Source organism: Amphibalanus amphitrite, unplaced genomic scaffold (assembly GCF_019059575.1).
Source record: "Amphibalanus amphitrite isolate SeventyFive unplaced genomic scaffold, NRLGWU_Aamphi_draft 000413F_arrow, whole genome shotgun sequence".
Classification (NCBI taxonomy): Eukaryota; Metazoa; Arthropoda; class Thecostraca; order Balanomorpha; family Balanidae; genus Amphibalanus; species Amphibalanus amphitrite.
Window position 1 is genome coordinate 445,441 of NW_024881907.1, and position 13,612 is coordinate 459,052.

Sequence of the window (13,612 nt, forward strand, 5' to 3'; positions counted from 1 at the left end):
AGGTCGGGTGGGGTTTGGAGCCGGCCCGTGTGTGTCGTGAAGGGGGGGGGGGGCACCGCTGTCAGTGGGAGCCGCTTCCCATTGCAGTGAAGTGCAATGCGAAGATTCGAGACAGCACGAACGGGACGAACGGCCTGGAACGAAGGGAACGAGACGGCGCGGGATCTCACGAGACGGGCACGGGGTACACTGAGTGCGTGAGGAAGTTGAGAGACGGTCTGGAGAGAACTCCGCGAGTCATAAATTTACAGACTATTGCCGAGCGCATGACGAACAATCCTGGAATGACAGACTGGCCCGGCCCAATGGAAATATTGCCTGCCAGACACGAAGACAGCCGCGCAAGAAGTCTTCAAACGACCGTTCAATCGAGCGCAATGCCAGTCAAAATACGCGTGGTAAAGTTTATGGAGACGGCCTCTCTTTGGGGATATTTTGCATCGCTATTGGCTGTTTCGTTCATCCGTCCTATTGATTTTGTCGATGTGGATGCGCATAACCCATGCAGCCACCTAACCAGAACGCCTACATAAAATATAACACGATGTCTGGCTCAACCATCGAGTCGCTCTTTGCAAAGGCGGAACTTCAGGAGAGCAATTTCGTTCGTCTGAAGAGATCGCATCAATTTTGGGAGCGGGTCCGGCTCCGACGTACGCCATTCGTTGCGGACGGGCCGGCGTGGTGGTCTCCTCTGCTGGACAGTCGGGCATAGTGGAAAATACCGCCGTGTTTGGCTGCTGGCCGGCGCGGCGGGGTGGGCGGCGGCGGCGGACCTCCATCACTCAGCTACCGACTGGACAAAGCTGTGCATTATACGGGCTCAGCTGAGCCACCGGCTCGACTGACTGCTGGACGGTGGTCAGAGCTGTCAGGGACACTGTGAGGGACTGATATGAGGAACAAGATATCAACTCATCCTCGACTATACTGAAAACCACTTGCCAATGTATTTTCCTATCCTTGTATGGTATATCTAACTGATCGATATTAATTTCCCGGTAGCTTCATTGTTACAGCGTTTTATTGCTTCCGTGGCTCTTTGCTACTTCATTTTATTGCATTATTTCAATCCAATATTGTGCTCGATGAAGCCAGGATTCTGCTAGTAAACCCAAGCCTGACTTTTATCCCCTTGTCACAAATAACGTCTACAGCATGTTATGGGAGGTAGTGTGAGACAGTTTATAAAGCAGAGGCGCCTACTTCGGATATATGTAGTAAGTTAGTAAGTAAAATTATTCGGCTGATGAACGTTCGCGAAGCGTATTGAGTGGACGCAGATGAACAATTTAACGCATCAACGACGTAGTAATTTGAGAGGCACGCAGCCGTCAGTCAACCCTTGAAGGTTGTCATGGGCATGACACGTGACTCACGCGAACAGCTTCCATGGGCCCTTCTTTCACTGAAGATGAACGAAAAAAAATCAGAGCCCTCCAGTCTTCGTAAATATGTGACACGGTGCTTGTTTGGTCTTCATCATGTTGTTTTCTAGCACATTGCTCATTGATTTCTACCAATGAGTTTTCTAACCAGATCTGTCTTCCTTCGACAGGTACATCAAGATGTCGTCTCCGTACCTCAACAACCTGATAATCATCGGCTGCATCCTGACGTACACGTCTGTGATCCTGCTGGGTCTCGACTCGAGCCTCACCTCTGAGGAGTCCTTCCCCGTCGTGTGCGCCGCCAAGACCTGGGTGCTCATGGCCGGCTTCACCCTGGCATTCGGCTCCATGTTCTCCAAGACGTGGCGGGTCCACTCCATTTTCACGGACGTCAAGCTGAACAAAAAGGTGAGCGGACAAAGGGAGCGCGTCTGCCGGCCGCGGACCGTCTGGCGTAGCAGCGGACTTGTTATGGTCGTCCTGCACCGTACGGCGCCAGGCAGGCCGCCCATTGTCTGCCGGCAGACCTTTTGTAAAGTTCTCCCGGCTGACAGCGGCTGGTGGCTGCATAATTATGTGATATATTATTTCTTTTCCGGGCACACTGTCGGAGATCAGGAACGAACAGCTGTAAACGTTTTTTAGCCAAGGTTTTCTGTTTCCCGGACACAAGAAAAAAAATAATTTACAAGACGAAAGAAAATCGCTTCCTTATGTTGCAAAACAGCGGATCCATTTGTGCTTGTTTCTATTACCTGTCTTCAGACACGTTATTACCATGAATAGTTATAATCAGTTGTCCACAGGGACTGGTGGTCATTTCTAGACCTAGTAGATACATGTGTCAACAAAAAACATCCTTTTACTGTCGCCACCTCTTTGTAATCGTGCTACGTGTGTCCGAATATACCGATGATATGTCTAAGGGTATGTTTCTATGTTTCTCCGTGTCTGCGTTTCTGTGTGTCTATGCATCTGTGACTTAACTCTCCATATCTGAGCTTGTTTATGCATTTCTGCGTTTCTGCGCGTCTGTGTGTCTGCGTGTCTGTGTTTGTGTATGTCTCTGTTCCCGTGTCTCTGTGTCTGGAGCTGACAGCGCAGCCCACCCCGTCCCCCATCAATATATGTGATGAATCGGAACCCGATGCGCTCGGCATAGCCACTAAGCCGCCCAGCAGCAGACGACTATATTGATTGCGTGCGGCGCTCGGACCGGCGAGTCCCGGGCGTACAGTTGTGGCAATTATTGTGGTCATCATTAGAACTGAATGCCGCGGCATACATGGCAGTCCAAAGGGAAAAGAAATTGGCCCCATGTTTGGCGCTATAAAAATACAATAATTGAAGTTACTCGCATCAATAATAAACACAATTCTGTTGGTGACCTTATCACTTGTCCTTAATTACGGAGCGAGCGAAGCGAGCGGAGTCTTTCCCGGCCGGCCGTGCGGACGCTTTTGCGAGGCTTATATCTCAGCAACCACTTGACCGATTTACACGCGGTAATTTTTGTAGGGTAGCTTCATTCCTTCTACCAAGTATTGGACTATTCCCGTTGCATGTGGGTGACCCCTTATGCACGTGCCACGTGCAAAACGAAGAGGTGTCACTTTTGTAATTGTTGCAATATCTCGGTAACTACTTGGCCGATTGCGCTGAAAGTTGGCATGTAGGTAGGCACCCACTAGGCACTGCATATCCATGTGCCAGAGTTGGGGTGCTGCTGCACGTGCGCACGTGCAGGGGTCGTTTCCAGATCTCGAGAACGGCTGGGCCGATGGCGCTCAAATTTGGTACACGGCTAGGGACCAGTTAGTAGGGTGCCGTGCACAAGTCAGTTGGGACCCATTTTGCACGTGCGCACGTGCAGGGTGCCGCTTCCAGATCTCGAGAACGGCTGGACCGATTGTGCTCAAATTTGGCACATCGCTAGAGACCGGTTTGTAGGGTGCCGTGCACAAGTCAGCTGGAGGTACCCCCTCGAAATTTCGCACGTGCAAGGCCCACCCTCTCGCGCGCTCCGTTAGTCGCCCCCAAAGGCGTTATACTGGTATCTATATTCTACATATATCTCATATCCGGAATGCATTGTTTGCCGGTATTTTTGTTCACTCGGAAGCCAGTTTCAGTGGCAGCCATCATGCGACTGCTACGGTGCAGCTTGCCAGCAGTCTACCTAATGGCGGTAGCGCCTTACGCCAATAGCCAATCGCCCAACTGACCCAAACAACGGTCAGGGCTGATTTTATCGACAACTCGGTGGACCCGAATGAGCCATACGCCCTTCAGGCATGTCGTAAATTGCCTTTGCGCCTTGTTGGCATGCCTGCCAAGGACCATAACTAAAGGTGCATGCAGTTCGCGCTGTCGGCTCGGGTTCCGACTCGCATTGTGTAACAAAACCCGGAACCAGCCGTTCAAATCAATATCTCTCCTGTCAGCCGGACGAATAACAGCCGATTGCCCTCCGTGCTCAGGTCATCAAGGACTACCAGCTGTACATTGTGGTCGGAGTTCTGCTCTCTATCGACATTGCCATAATGACCACCTGGCAGATCGTCGATCCGTTCTACCGGGAGACCAAGCAACTCGGACAATATGTGAGTATAGCGGATCGCTGAGTGATGGTCTCGATGTATTTTACATCACACAGGCTTTGTCTTTTTCGGTTTACACTAACCGTATATTTGACAGCAAATGAATTCGCTAGACTTAGAGCTACCACGGAGTTTCGAATTCCCACACTCAATCAGTCTCGTGAGTTCCTACAGTACTTACATTTCCCACAGCCCAGTACCCACATACTTGCTCCTACGGCCCTCCCCCACAGTCACAGTCCCTCAGTCTGTTTGAGGGACCGCCAGTCGTGCCCTCCGGCCGTTGTGCCTCTCGCGGTGGTCCGCGCCCAGAGAGTAGTCCGGCTCCCTTTCAGCAACTGAAGCTCCTCCGTCCATCGGGACGGAGTCATTGGCCGATTTCGGGCGGGCTGCGTGGCCCTGCGACAAAGCCGGACGCCCACAGCCGCGCTGTCATCATCGGCACCGTCGGAGCCGACGCGGCCCGTCTCCGGCTCATCAGACGACGGGAACGACGGCGCCAGACGCCGTCAGGGCGAGCGTGGCTCGGTGCGAGAGAGCCCTGTCCGGTGGTCTTAGAGAGCTCTGTCCGGTGGTCTGAGAGAGCCACAGAGAACTATCCGGTCTGACAGAGTCCTGTCCTGTCCGGTCTGAGAGAGCTGTGTCCAATCATAGCGAGCCAGAAAGTCATCTCTGGTCCGAGCGAGCCTTGTCCGGTCACAGCGAGCCAGTGAACCCTGCGTGAATCGAAGAGTTCTTTTTCGGTCTACTGAGAACTGTCCGATCCAGCACACAGTAATAAAACTTCCAAACCCGTCAGCGGCGTTGCTAGCCGACCCCTCCCTCCCCTCGCCAGCGGCACCCATAGCGACACCCCTCAGTGTATCCTGAGCAGAACCCTAAGTGACCCTTGTCACAGCCCAGCAACTCTGTACGGACAGCGACCAGCGGCACGCTCACGCCACATCAGCTGGTCAGTTAGTTCTGACCGGTGACCTCAGCCTGTGACACAGGCCAGCCGCGCGGCCGCCGCAGCGGCCGCGGAAGCAGCTCTGTCGCCTGGCAACAGACTATCGAGCTGCCGCGTGCCGGCGCACCTGAATGAGCCACACGTGCCCATACCTGACGACAGACGGCCGCCGGCCGCCGGTCGCCCGGCCTTATCACAAAGGCAGGACACCTATTCATTAGACCGGCGCACGGGGACAAGTACGGACCAATGACGTTGATTGGATGTGTTTTTTTTCGGCCCCTCTTACTTTATTGATGGTGCTGATGCGTTAGCGGGTTTTCTTCTTTCCATGTAGATTTCTGTATGTTTATTTATTATATCAGTCTGTCTTATCCACATTCTGAGAATTTTCCATTTGATCACCATGCTCTCTCCCCTCCCTCTCCTCTCTTCCTCCCTCTCTTTCTCTCTTCTTTTTCACTCTGGCTGTGCTATCTTGCCAGAGGTAAGTGATAATCATCGCCACAGCCTGACAGCGCCGCCTGCCTTTTCAGCCTCACCCTCAGAACGACGACGCCATTATCATACCAGAGAACGAGTACTGCAAGTCGCACAAGATGACTGTCTTTGTCGGCTGCATATACGCTTATAAGGGGTTACTAATGGTGAGTACCCTCGGTTATCTGCTAGCCAGTATATCATCAGCTAATGCTTCACCTTTTTTAGTTTGTTGTTGGCAACCGTTTTATGAAATAAATATTATTTCATTTCCACCTTCCGCCGTGTGGTGGCGGTTAATGTAGCCGCAACATCTCCAGGTTCTCAGCACGGCATATTCTTCCAAAGATGGCGTGACTGCCAGCCACTGTCAGACGACTCTTTTATCTGTCAGGAACACCTGACATTTCCGGCATAAATTAACCGAAATGGCGGGCATCAGCCATTTTAAAAGGTAACAAAACTCACAACCTCTCTCTCTCTCTCTCTCTCTCTCTCTCTCTCTCTCTCTCTCTCTCTCCCTCTCTCTCTCTCTCTCTCTCTCTCTCTCTCTCTCTCTCTCTCTCTCTCTCTATCTTATGATCGTCTCACATTGATCTGTAGGTCTTACCTGCCTATAAGTTACGTAAGGACATCGGACATTGGTGCAAAAAGTCGAGTGCTGTTCGGCCTCGGGTCAGACAGAAGCCGCTCTCGTCTGGGCAGCAGCTGCACCGGAGGGCGATCACCTGCCTCGGGGCTGACCTGGAGCCGTCGGCCGCCCGGCTAACGGTGCGCCGGTCTCCGACATCCGCCCGCCGGCGACCGGGGGATTGTCCCGGGCCGCCGCCGGTGCCGACGGCGCTCCTGAGCGGCGGACACAATAACCAATCAGCCAGCCGCGCTCCGAGGATTATCGACGGTCTCGGCAGCGACGGGACTAGAACGACCCGAAGCTCTCCCTTCTCTTCCTTCCTCCCTCTCTGTTCAAGCTTTCTCAGATTATTCTCATCGTATAATGTCTCTTCCCTCACTTTTTTCCTTTGCGGCTCACCTTCCTTCGTCCCCTTATCCAATCTTTCCCACTTATGTATCCTTTCTTCCCCTTCGCGTCTCACCCTTGCTCCACTAAGATTAGATGGGAGACGCTTGGTGATTTTCCTCATCTAGACATGCTGCTTTGGCATTTGCTGTGGCAGTGACTGGCATATTTCCATCAACCCGTATAGCGATCTGCGATTTTCCGACTGTCACCCCGTACCAAATACTTATTGCCATGCAGGGTATTTTTGTGATTTCCTTCATTGTGCTCTGCACACATTGCTGTTCGAATTCTGTGAAACTACATCTGGCAATGTATTTCTTACGGAAAAATAATATTTATTGCCGTAGTATATCTTGTTTTATTGCAGTAATTTGGAGCCTTTTATCGCATTCAATATTCGCTCTAGACAAATATATTCATCTCCGATAGCACGTAAAGTGATTTTAATCTCCTTAAAAGCTATATCACTATCTGTTTTAAGATTACTCTATTTTGGATGTTATATTTACGAGCTAAGATAGCCTCTCACAATCAAATCAGTAGTTTTTGTGCGCGCCTCTCCATGATAAAATCTCCAGAGCGTTTTGTGGAAATTTCGATTGATCATTTATCATCGGCATGGTTTGGCGTGGAAACAATCGTACAAAGCGACGCCGCAAGGTTTTCTGAACTCCAAATTGCATCGCCTTCGGCTGAGGCAGGTTTCTTTCTCATCTTAGTTATTTTCCACCAGCCTACATACTGTTGACCAGAGCGCCTACGAAGGACCGCCTACTCCCACATCTGTCTCTGTCTCCGTCTCCCGTCTCTCCTCTCGGTTTTTAGTCTCCTCTCCCTCTGTCTGTCGCGTCCGTCACCCTCTGGACGTGGCCGGTCCTGAAGAGCTGGGTCCACAGGGCCTCTCGCGCCGCGACACCTCCATTGATCGGCCGAAAAACGATGACGCCCGTATGTGCAGACGACCTCATTTGCAAACTGTCGCTCCAACGATTTTCTCGGGTCACTCGCGCACGAGCCGGCTGGGTGGCGCGTGAGCGGTATGTGAGCTGAGGGAGAGCGAGAGGGAGAGGGAGAGGGAGATGGAGAGGAGATGGAGAGGAGAGGGAGAGGGAGAAGGAGAGGGAGAGGGAGAGGGAGGGGGAGGGGAGGGAAGGGGGCAGGGAGGGAGAGAGAGGGAGAGAGAGGGTGACAGCAAGGGCAGAGAGAACAGGGGAGGAAGGGAGGGAGGGAGGGAGGGAGAGAGAGAGGGAGAGAGAGAGAGAGAGAGACAGAGAGAGAGAGAGAGAGAGAGAGAGAGAGAGAGAGAGAGAGAGAGAGAGAGAGAGAGAGAGAGAGAGAGAGAGAGAGAGAGAGAGAGAGAGAGAGAGCAGGTACAAAGTCAGAGACAGAAGCATTGACAGAGGCAGATAAGAAAGGAAGAAGAAAGACGCATTCCTGCAATTATTTCTGTCCACAGTGAGCCGAAAACCTGCACAGTGATCACGAGAGTTGACTCCACGCACATGAAAGGCCGAACTAAGGAACATAAAATATTAACCCGCGCACCGACGGGGGGGGCGGATATCCGCCCCCCCCCCCTGAGGTTTTTCGCGAATAGCGGGAAAACCGCGGCGCGTAGCGCCGCGAAATTTGGTATGACTATAACCTCATCAATTTTACACATGGTGTGCAAGTTTGAACCTCCTACCTTTTTTAGGTCAGGTCACCAGGTCACTTTGAATGACCCAACCTCAAGTCACTTTTTTGCAACTTTGTCACCGTGCCAGAGCTACAGTAGATGTCGGAGGCCTTTGAAAGTCTCAGGATGTTATTAGGTCATTAGTAGCTACAATTTGTATATCTCGGAATTTTGATATCGGTGACCTAAGGTCAGGTCAATTTCGCGACCTCCCCATTATAAGTCAATGGGGGAAAAATCAACTCCCTGTTTTTACCACTAAAACGGGTCGGAATGGCCCCATATACCATACATGACTTCATATACGATCAGCCTTCACTACCTTGAGGTCTGTTTTGCTGTTGGGCAGCTGTGAGGTCATGTGACGTCATCAAAGGTCACCAAAGGTTTTTGGCCAATAACTCCGTACAGGAACAAGATACAGACGCGTGGATGGTCTCATTGTGTTCAGCTCGTCAAGACGCATCGAATGATATACATGATGACCTCGAGGTCACGTGACCTGAGGTCAACCTTTGACCTTGACCTTTCGAGGTCAACATATATATCATTCGATGCGGATTGACGAGAGGATCACGATGATGCCCTTAGGTTGTTCCTATCTTGACTAATTCGAAAGTTATTCGAGAAAAACTCTCTCCATATCTAGCGCCGCCATTTTGACTTTTTCGACCCCTGTGACGTCATCTTTGACCTGACCTGAAAATGACCTTCGTAAAAATTGTAGATCTTGGCCGTGCGTATCCGATGCCGTTTACCGCTTGTCGCTATCTTGCTTCGTTCTCCAGATCTCAGGGGGGGCGGTCATCCGCCCCCCCCCCCGTCGCACAGTGGGCGATCCGGCCGCTGTAGCCTCGCGAAACCTATCGGCATTCATAACATCCATGTTTTTGAAGCTAGAACCACAATATTTAGGAGCAACCTTCTTGAATATCCAATGAGCATATGTTTTAAATAAGGACTATCTCTTATAGGATTTGTGCTCTGTGGCGAGCTTGCAATTTGCCTAATTGCTGCTCGAATAACGCATGAATACTTTTGAGGGTAGGTCAAAATTGATGACGGTATGAGCTGGGTAGGACATTGAAATGGTGTGTACCTGCGTAGAAAATTGCTTCCAAACCAATTTTTTATTCAAACGATTATGCCCTACCAATTTATACATAACAGCGTAAATCTCGCCCGGCAGGGCCCCATTTCATAACGTGACCCAAGCAGCGGGTTTGGTTTTTGGTAAATAACTTCGCAAAAAATGGCCGCAGAACCACGATTTTGACATCGTCGTGTTCGCCTTGATCAGGCGCGTCGAATGGTATACTTTTGTTCAGATGAGGCCACCGTAAGGTCAACCTGACCTTGACCTCGAGTCAAGGTCAGGTCAGAGGTCTTCAAATCACGAAGTTGGTCGAAGGAGGTCATATCGCATATCATTCGATTCGGTAGGTCTTCCGGAGTCCATTGGTGACCTTGTCGACTCTCTAGCTCAATTTGATCGGGAGTTATTGACGATAAACTCGTATGACCCTAGTGACGTCATAAATGACGTCATGCAAGGTCAACAATGCAAAAATGCAGCATCAGATCTTGCAAGGAGTGCATGAAGTAACGATTCCATGTACTTGAGACAATTAAATATCATTCCTGGCGCCAAAATAACAGTTTTCATATTTCCCCATTGACTTATAGGTGAGGTCACGTGACCAACCTGACTTTATGTGACATTTAGGAAAAATCTGAGATATAAAAGCTATAAGACCTCTAAAGGACAATAAGTCCTGCAAGTCTCACCTCCCTGTGAAAGTTACTCTGGCACTGAGAGCGTTGCAAGGTTGCGACATCTGAGGATCGTGCAGAGGTTCATGTATGACGTCATAGGTCAGTGACCTGACCTGACTTGAAAGTGCGGTTGGTGTCACAAGATCCAGCGTGCATCAAAGGTCAGGTATGCCAGGTTGCAGCTCTCTATTGCCTGGGTGTTTTGAGCTATCGCGAAAACACCCTTTGGGGCATTTACCACTTGTGCTCAAGTGCACCAAGCCACGGCCAACCCTTAGAAGAAAAAAGTGTCTGGATGCCAGGGCTGCAAGTGGCTGCAAATTTTCACTGGCTCCCCTAATAGATAGTGTCTTAGTGCATGCGATACAGCATTATTTTCAGTTCATCCTCGTAAAACTTTTTTTGCTGGGCTTGGTTAATTCAGTGAACGTAATGTTCAGTGGTAGAAAAAAATATAAAAAGTTAACCTAATTATAAGACATTTTGAACTGATTTTGTCTACTTGCTTTCTATGGCGGAATCGTCTAAACATCTAAATTTTACTTTCCATGCAAAATGGATGCTTAACACCTAGCAATTTCATCGTTCCGCAAAATATTCAAAGAGCGTAAAAATCGGCTGTGATTATCCCCCTTATGAAGTGTTACGGAACGCTGTCTTTAACGATACTTTTGTCTACGAAAAAATGTCTCCTGAGCTATGCAAATGCACTAATCATAATCTCTCATGAATTTTCTGTCGACTAGTATGCGTTGTTTTTCAATTTTCGGAAAAAAGTGTCTTTGAGGTTTCGCGAGGCTAGACCGGCCCGATCGCCTACCGTGCGTCGGTGCGAAGTTGGCGCAGACCCCCGTCGATGCGCGGGTTAAATTCAGCATATGTCTCCGTTACCTTTGAGAGATGGAGGCTCTCCGTTTTTGTTCAACCATTTTCTCGGCGCGAGCCTGGACATTACAGCGACTAACGACAAAGGTAAGGGGTGTCCAACTAGCCACATGAGGCCTGTATTTACCCCGCCGCAGCTACACTGGTGCAACATGTGGGGAATATAACTGGCAGTGTGGCCTGCACGTTAAACTTCTCACGGTTGCCGGAGGTCGCGTGACGGCCATTTATCATGTTTGCACGGCGGTCGATGGTGATTAGTGGCAGCACAGAGTGTCGCCGGCAGGACAGCTACAAATCGATTACAGCGCTGCGCGCCGCCCCGTCCTCCGTCCGGACAGCTATGGATTGGCATACGCAGCCGGCGGCGCCGCTAAAACGACACGCCCGCGGCGAACTATGGCGCGGCTGCCGCTGAATAGCATTAGTTAGCCGGCGCGGCATTCGCGTGTACGTGGAGGTAATAAAATGCACAGGTCGTTATTATTTTCCTTTGTTACTTCCGCTACCGTATGTTTTATGAGGGCTGTAAAAAGGGTCAATACGGCGCGATATGGTACCGTTTTATCGTTGCTCTTTTCATGTCACATGTATGCAGCTGTCCGTATCTGCAGAGGGATGTGTTTGTTCCACTGTACGAATCCATAAAGGTTTGTGCGTCACTTTATATTCAGAGAACAATTTCTGTTAACTGCTGCTTCCATGGTAAAATAGCAAACTATATCAATTAGCTGACAGTAGGAATTGATTATTGAATGGTTCTTCCCCAAGGCTGCCTGCGTTCAATAACACCTATGTAGAAGCAGTAACCCTTCAACCTGAACGAATTGTACAACAGTGTATCAATGAAGTTATATTCCAGCAGTCAGCAACGCATATGCCTCACTGCAGTGACTCGACCTCCTCCGTTTTCGCTGATGAGATAGAACCGGTGGTCTGCCTAATGCTTATAGTGCTGAGCTGTGAATTGCAAAGCAACGCAGCTGCAGATTGCGCTCCCCGCTCCGAGCTGCTGATATGTAGATGTGGCAATTACAAAGTCCTGCGCTTGTTCCGCACTATCTGATGAACATTCAGCTCCGCTCTGCCGGCAGAGCCGCCTCCCCGCGACTCAGCTGCAACCAATTCGTGAACTGCTACCTGCTGCTGTAACTTTTGCAAACACTTCGGAATTGGAAAACTTTGCCAGATCGGGTCGCAAAGGGCCCATTGATTGTTAAACGCCCTTCAACTATAATTACCCTCATCAATTCTCATTGTTGTATGGTTGGCAGTTTCCATCCAATTCTGAAACAAGTGCCAAATTACCGCCACCTGCCAGCGAGCCGCGCGTAATCAGGCGCCCCGGTTAGGGGAGAGAGGTCATATTGCGCCACCTTAAGGATATCGGCCTATTGCGGCTAAAGTTGACCAGCTGTCATGTTTGATGATATCTCAAATTGTACCTCAGTTATTTTGGCATCAAATAACAACTCCCAATTTGTATACCACCCAGAAAAATTAACAAGAGAAAAGCTTTCCGGCACATCTGCAAAGGGCGCATTTACGGACTCCCCCATCAAAAAGCGCCCATGCCTCTCATGTAAAAGCGCCCTATTAAAAACAACGGTTTGCCACCTAACTAAGTAGCCTATTTGAACGTGTCAGCCCATTAACCCTTTATGCTGTGAAGGCTAAGGTAATGGTAAGGTGAGAGCTCTTTGGCGTGTTCTCGGGCTCCACACACACACAGGGCTCCTTTCGCAGTCTATTCCAGACCCCAACTGACCGCCCCGGACCAGCGGGCACCCGCCAGGTCGGGGTTCGGCCAATCACAACGCACCTGATCCACACGGCCAATCACACACTGCCACACACTGTCCACGTCATGTCACCCCACTCAGGCCGCTGCGCCACTATGGAGGTGCAAACACACCACACCATTCCATTCCTCCAACTCACAACTCACAACACTACCCCCTTCCATTTAAGGTTGTCGTCCCGACAACCAACGAACAGCAAATATCGTGAAACCACAATAGCCTAAATGAGCAATCGACACACAATGAGCGCACGATACCCTGGTACTAACACAATCCTAAACCTGGTACTAACAGAAAAGAAAAAAAAAACTGAGCAAACACCGCGGTTCTAATATGTAACGACGTTTCCAAAACGCTCGGGCGGTCGGCGCACTCGTCCCGAACGCCGTAATGACTGTTTTTCCTGCAGACCGCCGCCATTTAACAACGATGCACCCCGTCTCATTGGAGTTTTAACAAAGCAAGTTTGGCTGTGGTCCCCGGTGTCAGCCCTGTCATCCGGTGGTATATGGGTGAAGTTTTCCGTGCGCGCCGTGGAATCTCCCGACCCCGCCCGCCACTCGGGGCGCGGTGGGTTGAACGGTCCCGTGGGAGGAACTGGCGGACGTGGGGATGGCGCGCGCCGTGAACGTCCATGGCGCGCCGTGGAATCTCCCAACACCGCCCGCCACTCGGGGCGCGGTGGGCTGAGCGGTCCCGTGGGAGGAACTGGCGGACGTGGGGGCGGCCGCCCGCGGGCGGGGTGAGAACCACTCTCGAGACTGACGTTTCCCCGCTCCCCAACCCCCAGGGAGTGTCGTCCAGTAGCGCCCGGGAGCCGACCAGGGCGCACCTCAGGCACGGAAGTGCACGGCTTGAGGCGATTGTGATGGATCACACTCTGCTTGGATCCACCTTCTCGTTGTACCCGATACGTCCAACTGCGAAGCTTTTCGACAATTTTATATGGACCTTCCCATGCGTGTGCCAACTTTCGACTCTCGCCCTTCTTTAACCCGTCGCGGCGCACCCAAACACGGTCGCCCAC

General features: G+C 50.8%; 1 protein-coding gene across 5 annotated transcripts in view; it reads left to right on the forward strand.

The window, feature by feature from the left end:
- Window positions 1–13,612, forward strand: part of LOC122390873 (gamma-aminobutyric acid type B receptor subunit 2-like) — a 143,788-nt gene that overhangs the window by 91,553 nt on the left and 38,623 nt on the right. For all 5 annotated transcript variants that reach the window (XR_006258242.1, XR_006258243.1, XR_006258244.1 and 2 more), the window contains exons 9-11: window positions 1,559–1,799; window positions 3,872–3,994; window positions 5,477–5,587. Coding sequence is in view for 2 of the 5 variants with exons in the window: in XM_043384288.1 (XP_043240223.1) it covers window positions 1,559–1,799; window positions 3,872–3,994; window positions 5,477–5,587 (475 nt within the window). In the remaining 3 variants the exon portion in view is untranslated. The remainder of the gene's footprint in view (window positions 1–1,558; window positions 1,800–3,871; window positions 3,995–5,476; window positions 5,588–13,612) is intronic.